We start from the raw sequence: 8,042 nt of genomic DNA on the forward strand, positions 1-8,042 counted from the left end.
GATTTCACCGGCGGAAAAATTCAGCTGTTTTAATTATTTTTTCCCAATTTCTATTCATTTCACCTGCCTGAAAAACCCGGTTTCGCACGGTAACTAATTTTTTTTGTAAAAGAATATTATATAGCATGGACTACAATATTCTTCTGTCGCATTTTGTTTGGAATCTGCTGATTACAGCAGCATATGGTCTTGTAACGTCGGTAAAATTTTTTCGAGTGCCGAATTCACGTAAAAATTCAGTCAATATGAAAAAGATAGATGTAAAACCTTTCAAAGGAATCGAGAACTGGAGCGAGTGGAAGATGTCAATTGAGGACATTCTAACAATCGCCGATGTGGCTGATGCTATTGAGGAGTCTTTCGTAAAACCGAGCCTGGAAGCGCAATCGGATGCAGCAGCATACCCAGAAGCTTGTCAAGTACCAGCCTGCGATCTACTCTCTGTGAGGAGGTCCTGTTCAAGGTTTCAGCATGTACTAGCCCCTACGAGATATGGAAGAAGCTATTATCCATCTACGAGCAGAAGAGCCGAGCCGAGGAAGTCAGATGCAGAAGACGTAACCACTCACGCAGCAAGGGAGCAGTCCGCCTGGATGGAACTACAGATTGCAAATCAACAGGAGAAGAAGGTTGTTCTGTGGGACGAGGCAGTGGCCACAGTAGCATACACTTTAAATCGGGCAGCACCATCTCAAATCAAGGGCAAGCAACCGTTAGAGCCGTGGATCGGTGGAACGGTGCAATATATGCGACCATTTGGAACATCATGCTTTGTACTTCAAGATCGGACACAACGCAGGAAGATGCAGGCAATCGAGGGCAGACTAGTTGGGTACAAAGGTGATGATGGCTACCGAGTCTGGCTCCCAAGCAAGCACACGGTGTGAACGTCCAAGAATGTGAAGTTCTTGATAGGTCCATTGAATAAGAATGTGGAAGAATGAGCGGATGATTCCTGCATTCCCAGAACCAAACATTGCAAATGAGGCAATGCAGAGCCAGCATGCTGATGAGTGGAAACTTGCGATGCAGGAGAAGGTTGATTCGCTGATCGATAACCAGGTATTCCAGCTCGTGCAGAGTGGGTTCTGAAGCTGAAGCTTGCAGAGGATGGTTCAGTCTTAAGATTTAAGGCAAGACTATTTGCATTAGGATGTATACAGCGCATCGATGAGTTTGGTGAGACTTTTTCTCCAGTGGCCAAGGCAGACACTTTCCGGTGCGTAATGCAGATGGCATCGCAGTACAATATGGGAATCAGTCAATTTGATGTAAGGACAGCTTTTCTGAACGGTGATCTTCATGAGGAGGTAGTAGATGCGGCAGCCTGAAGGTTTCGATAACAGAAGCGGTCGCGTCTGGCTTCTAAAAAGAAGTATCTATGGTCTGAAGCAAGCTCCAAGGTGCTGGAACGTGAAGATCTATCAAAAACTGACTGAGATAAGATTAAATCGTAACCAAGCTGATCCATGTCTTTGTATTTGGGAAGAGGATATGACATTACTCCTATTGTACGTTGATGACGGACTTATTCTTGGAAGTGAGCAAACGAAAATTGAGGAGGTGCTGGCAGCACTGAAAACTGAGTTTCAGATAACACTTGGTGATGTCTCGAGTTCGAGGAAATGAAGAAGAAGTACCTACCAGACGGTGGTTGGAAAACTGATGTATTCCGCCTTAAAGAAGGTGGCTGATCCGACCAAATGAGATTGACGAGATGTTATACAAATATTGAATTACGCCTGAGGAAGCTATGACCATTGTATGTTTTGGACCAGGAAGTGACGCCACACCAATCAGAAACGAGATCGTGACGTCACAGTCAATCAAAGACGGGCACGCCCTCCTACGCTGCTCCCTTTCAGGTTCGTAAGGCTTTTTCCAACAGGTTCGTGAAGCCTTCCCACATATTTTTGAACCGGTACCAGTTCACATAGCTGTTGAACCGGATGGAAAAGCTCTTGGACCGCTTCCCTAACCTGTTGGACCGCGTGAAAGGGAGGGGCGTAGGCGGCCGTACTCGTGTTTGGTTGGTTGTGACGTCACGACCTCATTACTGATTGGTCTGACGTCACTTCCTGGTCCAGAACATACATTGGTCATCTACTCATTAGGAAACAAAAAACGTAAACGATTTAAAACAACAGGAAGACATTCTTGACAAGGACGAGGCGTCAGCTGTTCCTAACTAACTAGGTTATTAAGGAAGGAATTCTGTGATATAAATAGCATATAATTCTTACAATAAATATTATCAGTTCTATAAACTATGAGCTCTAAAAATCTGATCTGCGAATTGATACCCGTCTTCATCGTTCATTTACCAAGGGATCGGAAGTCAATTAAATTTAATCTACAAATCATTGTTTAATTCTACCTCTTCGCCTTCTCGCCTCCTCCTCTGTGCACTAGCCTTACATGATGTATAAAACCCAAAACTTAACCTAACTAATACTAAAATACAAAGAATAACTAGTATCACTTCAAAAATACGAAACGTGCTTGGCTCAACCTCTTCGTCTATCTCTTCGTGTATCTCCAAGCTAATATTCAACGAAGGCTCCATGGGAACGGCACTCAGTTCTGCCAGAAGTTTCCCAGTTAAGTTTAGAGTTAACTCGTGTATTGATAAAGCAGGATCAGGGTCTTCGTCTGGAATGCAAGTGGCTATGCTACCTGTTACAATGCTAACCTGAGCTAATGACAACTTGTCGAGCGAATCATGCAGATGGGAGCACACGAAATAATTGTCGAATAGGCTCATCCTCTTAAGGTTTGGGGCGGCGCGTAAGAGCACCTCGATGTTGAGTGCCCGCAAGTGGTTGGAGTTGATGTTCAAACGTTGTAGCTGGTCCCAGTTTTTCCACGCCAAAGTGCCAATTTGGTTACTGGACAAATCCAGCGTCGTTAGGCGTCGTAGATCTGCAAGCGAATCGTGAACGCTGCTAAGTAGGTTATTGCTCAGATCTAAGCTTTGTAAATGTGCGAAGTTTGCGAACGCCCCCGGTGCAAGTCGCGATATTCTGTTGTGCGATAGTTGTAAATGTTGCAGACGGGATGTCGATGTGAACGTTTCGTAGCTTTGGAGTTGATTGTAGGACAAGTCCAGCCGATGCAGTGAGTCCAAAGGTGCGAATACGTCAGAAGGTAAGCTTTCTAGGCGATTGTTGGAGAGGACAAGGTTGCGGACATTGACCAAGGTGGAAAAAGCACCCGATTCGATCCTGCGTATTCGGTTGTGGTTCAGGTCAAGGATGAAAAGCTCATCGAGACTTTCAAAAGTGTTGGGCTCAAGAACTTCGATCTGGTTGTGGGACAAGTTCAACGCCTGTGTGCGCGTATGGAGGCCGCGGAAGGTGCCCGGATTGAGTATTCCGATTGAAAGGTTGGCAAATTTGGGTAGTTCCATCACGCTCAAGTCTGCAAAGGCTTCAGACTCTAAGGTGGAAATTGTGCAGTTTTCGAAGGTTAGTCCCCAAATCATTTTAAATTCAAACGCCCTACTTTCAATGCTCCCAATCTGACTATTTTGAAATTGAAGAAGCGCCAAGTATACCAATCCGTCGAAGGTACCGGAAGAAATTTTAGATAGGGTCGCATCGGTAATGACCAGATGTTCTAAATGCTCCATTCTCATAAATGCTCCAGGTCTGATTTCGGTGAGGCCTTTGTTGAGGGTGAGATTGTATAGTCGGCCCAGTCCATTAAATGTATTACGGTCCAAGCTGCGTATGGGATTTTCAAACAGATTTAGAGAAAGCAGGTTTCCCAGACCCATAAATGCATCACCCTCAATTTCCTCAATCGACAGTTGACTTAAGTTGAGTTGTTTGAGATTGGAAAGGCCTTGAAAGCCGTTCGCTTTTAACCGAGTTATATTGTTGTACATTAAGACAAGCGTGTTCAGCTGGCTCAGATTTGAGAATGAGTAAGGTTCAATCACCGACAAACTGTTGTTTGACAAAGAGAGGTATTCCAGCCGGGCTAACCCTGAGAAAGTCTCCGGAAGCAACCGCGTAATGTGATTGTCTCCCAGATCCAGACTGACCAAGCTTTCCATTCCGTTAAACGCACCCGGAACCACCTCCAACACTTGCAAACTAGACAAACGCAAAGCCTCCATAGAGATTAGACCAGAAAAGGCGTTTTCTTCGAGAAATGCAATGGAGTTTCCTGCCAAGTTCAGCGATTTTAGCTTCTGAAGCGAATCAAACGCATAGCTCCTAACGTACTTGATGCTGTTCTGCTCCAAACTCAACACCTCCAAATCGGCGAGGCCGGCGAAGACCTTAGCGCCCAAACTCTCAATGCTGTTCCGATCCAGCTCCAAACTCTTTAACTTCAACAGTCCGCTGAAAGCATCCGGTTGAACGTATTTGACCCCACTGTCTCGCATCACCAAGGAAACCAGCTGCGGCAACCCCTGAAACCGATGCTTGTCCAGAGCCCGCACGGAATTTCCACTCAAGTTCAAACACCTTAAGTTTTCCAGTCCGTCAAACGCACTCGTCCCGATCACCCCAATTGAATTGTGCGATAAATCCAAGTTGACCAACCTCGGCATCTGGGCGAACTGTGCGTTTACCAAACGTAAAAGTGAGTTCCTACTAAAGTTGAGAGTCTCCAGATTTTCTACGCCGCTGAATTCAAACGAAGGGAAGAAGGTCACCTTTAACACGGACATGTCCAGCTCCTTCAACGAGCTTAGCCCCACGAAGGGCGACTGCTGCAACATAATGTGCCCACTGACGTTTTTGGGCAAGATCAGCTTATCCAGTTTGGTTAAATTGACAATTCTGAGCGAGTCTAGATCTAAGTTACCGTCTAAGTTTAGGATTCGCAGATTTGTCAGTCCATAAATTGAGATTGTGCGGAATACGTTGTTGCGCATTTGTAACGATTCCAAGTTACTCAGGCCGTGGAAGGCGTGCTCGCGTATCACGGAAATGTTGAGATCGTCCAGATCCAGTTTGCGCAAGCTTTCCAAGCCGCTGAAGGCGTACGATTCTAGGCGACGCAGTTGATTACCTTGCAACCCCAAATGCGATAACCTCCGCAAATCTTCAAAGGAATACGGGTTTATGTACGTCAGCCCGTTTCCTTCCAAAGTGAGGACCCTGAGATGGTTCAATCCGTCGAAGCTATTCGCGGTGATGGTCCTCAGCTTGTTATTTTGCAGATACAAGTATTTCAAGCTCAGGCATCTATCAAAGACGCTTATGTTTAAAGCTTTGATGAGGTTGTCGTTCAAGTAGAGCGTCTCCAAATCAGAGAGAAACGCAAACGTGTTAAGTTCCAGGTTGTCTATTCGATTGAAGCCCAAATTCAGAGACTTGAGTGGGATTTTACAACCGAAACTCGTACTGATATCGACGAGCTCGTTATCATTTAAAGTTACACCTTCCAAATTTTTGAAGTTACACAGAGAAAGTCCATTAAGTCTGTTGTGGTCTAACTTTAAAATTTGCAAGGTATCAATTTTGGGAGCCGTAATTGACACCAACTGGTTACCAACCAAACTCAGTTCCGTTAGACTTTTGAAGGAATCCTCATCGAATGACACCCTTTCCAAGCTGTTACCATCTAAAACTAGTTTCTGCAAATTTTCCAATCCCACAAAGCTAGCACTGTCGATGTTTCTAACGTGGCTCCTAGTCACCTTAATTGAACGATATTGAAATGGTCTTTTGACATTGAATTTGAAATCCAAATTGGTGATATTCGAGCTCATTATACGCAAATCAATGCAACTACGTGAGAAAACATATTGGGTATCTATGTCTGTCAGATTCCGCTGGCTGAGCTCCGCGCACGTCAAAATGGCACACGTTGCCGTTCGAGTCAGTCTACAGACGCTAACAACGTCGCTTACCTGTTGCACCAATAGCCAAGTCAGTAAAACCTTTTCTACGTATCGCATCGTTGCACCTTTCAACAATTTATTATTAAAGAAGTAAACACCAGGACTTACCTTCATCAACATTCACTTTAATAGTAAAAATTTTCATTTACGTTAATATCACCCATGCAAATTACTGAACATATCATCGTCTTAATATCCTTAATCTCTGACCTTTGCCACTATTTACTTGAAAACAGTGGTAGACCATTGTTATTATGTACAAAGCTAACACAAATTATCCATTTTTGGAGCTTGTAGGCGTCACAAATGCCCAAAACACACAGTTTGCCATCCACTGCTTTGTGTGGTGGAGATTGCTGACTTAGTGCCATTGTAATTAACTTGATGATAATGTCATTTGTGATATTGACCGCGCAGGGAGTATGACAGTAGTGAAAAGTACGGCCCTGGAACTACTTGCCTTTATCTGAAAGTTGAACATGAGACCGCGTACGTCTTGTCCACATTTTCTGCTGTTGTTTGCATTTTTAAAACGCAGAAGTAGTGAGTTGCTTCACTTTCAGGAAACGCACATATTGCGCATGCTCTCGGCAATTTTTACAAAAACTTTCAGCAGTAAAACGCCCTTTAAAATACCAGATAGACACTAAAAGAGCACCAAACCCTCCCAAAAGTTGTAATTTCAAACATATCGCTCCGAATTTTGAATTTTTGTAAGTTAATAGATCACAAAATGCCTAATACTAAACCTTCTCATAGAACAACTGAAATTAGTTAACCCGGAAAAATGACAATTCGAGACTACGTCGCTCTTAAAAGGATCTTTCCGATTGATTCAAACAACCCTCGCATGAGGGTTGAATCCTCCAGAATTCACGAATGACAATGATGATTGTGTTAGGTCGACCGACCTAATGCACAAACTCAAAAGTGCATCAAATTTGAGGGCTACTGAAGCTACTGAATGAAGATGATCACTACGAGGATCGTCAACCATAATTTACAGTGGTGAATACTAGGCTCAGGGGAAAGCCGAATGCCAAGCATTGGAAAATAGACAGAATTTGGAAATGCATGACATTGTTATTGCTTCCAAGAAGATCGCTGAGTAGAAGAAGCATCTGGCCAGAATCTCTGAGATCAAAGGTCTAAGAAAAGTAAACTATTGTCTTGGAATTGAATTTTCTGAATCAGGGTAGGGAGTAACAGTAAACCAAAAACAATGATGTACTCGTGAGGTTAATAGTAAATCAAAGTATAACAATGGAACAAATTTAAATAAAACGCACTAGCGGACTCCTGTTACAGTACCCCCTTCTATACATATACACTTCCTTGTATCACTCGACTTGTTTCATCCCCCATCGACATGACTCCCTTTCTTCTTTTCCAATTTTTCTTCTCATTCTTTTACATCGTTCTCTTTCAACTGGCTCTTCCTGAAATTTTTCCCAAATTTCTTCCATTCCGTCTCTGCACTGGTACCTTCAATTTTTGTTATGGTTGACGCTAATTCTTCCTTTAACACATAACTTTTTTTTAATGCCACTCCATACTTTTCTTTGACCTTGATTCAACCAGACTCCTCAGCGTTTCCCTACTTTACTTCAATTGCAACCCCATTTTCGATAATTTAAATTTTCGTGTTCCTATCTTCGCTTCGATAGCTATAATTTTCTTTTCTTGCGCTTTAGTTTAATTTGTTTCTGCTGCTGCTTTTTAGCACATTTTTTAAGAATTAAAAAATATGTGGTATTGTTTGCGTTTTGTCCGTCCGTCCGTCCGGACCCACTTCTGCAGTTTTGAACTAAGTACTTCTAGGGGAATGGTCCAAGCGTACTTTTTGCCGGTAGCCTATACGTTGAAGGTGTGCCAGACGGATTTTAAATTTCGCTGTCTAAAAGCCCCCCCCCCACCCCCACCCCACGAATTATTTCCTGAGATGCGGTATTCGAAAGTAAAACGTGCATAACTTTTACATACGACGACCAATTGGTCTCAGATTTGATACGTATGCCTTTATTAGTTCCAAGTTAAACTTTGGAAAATGGAGGGGGGGGGGGACATGTTCTACCCCATGGTATTCTAATGAAAGGTCTCATATCTCTCATTGTATTCTCATTCAAGGTCTAAACTAAAGGAACCGTTTTCTACCAACTTCTGCCCTTCTTTCTATCCT

At 43.3% G+C, this 8,042-nt stretch overlaps 1 protein-coding gene across 1 annotated transcript; it reads right to left on the minus strand.

Moving 5' to 3' along the window:
* Positions 1-2,336: 2,336 nt before the first annotated feature.
* On the minus strand, positions 2,337-6,291 carry LOC116180878 (chaoptin-like). Its single transcript, XM_031501051.1, has 2 exons — positions 5,972-6,291; positions 2,337-5,928 (listed from the first exon to the last, which is right to left on the minus strand). The coding sequence occupies exons 1-2, from the start codon at positions 6,006-6,008 to the stop codon at positions 2,354-2,356; spliced, it is 3,612 nt and encodes a 1,203-aa protein (XP_031356911.1). The 5' UTR covers positions 6,009-6,291; the 3' UTR covers positions 2,337-2,353.
* Positions 6,292-8,042: the final 1,751 nt, after the last annotated feature.

This window comes from Photinus pyralis, unplaced genomic scaffold (assembly GCF_008802855.1).
Source record: "Photinus pyralis isolate 1611_PpyrPB1 unplaced genomic scaffold, Ppyr1.3 Ppyr1.4_LG9, whole genome shotgun sequence".
NCBI classification, from domain to species: Eukaryota; Metazoa; Arthropoda; class Insecta; order Coleoptera; family Lampyridae; genus Photinus; species Photinus pyralis.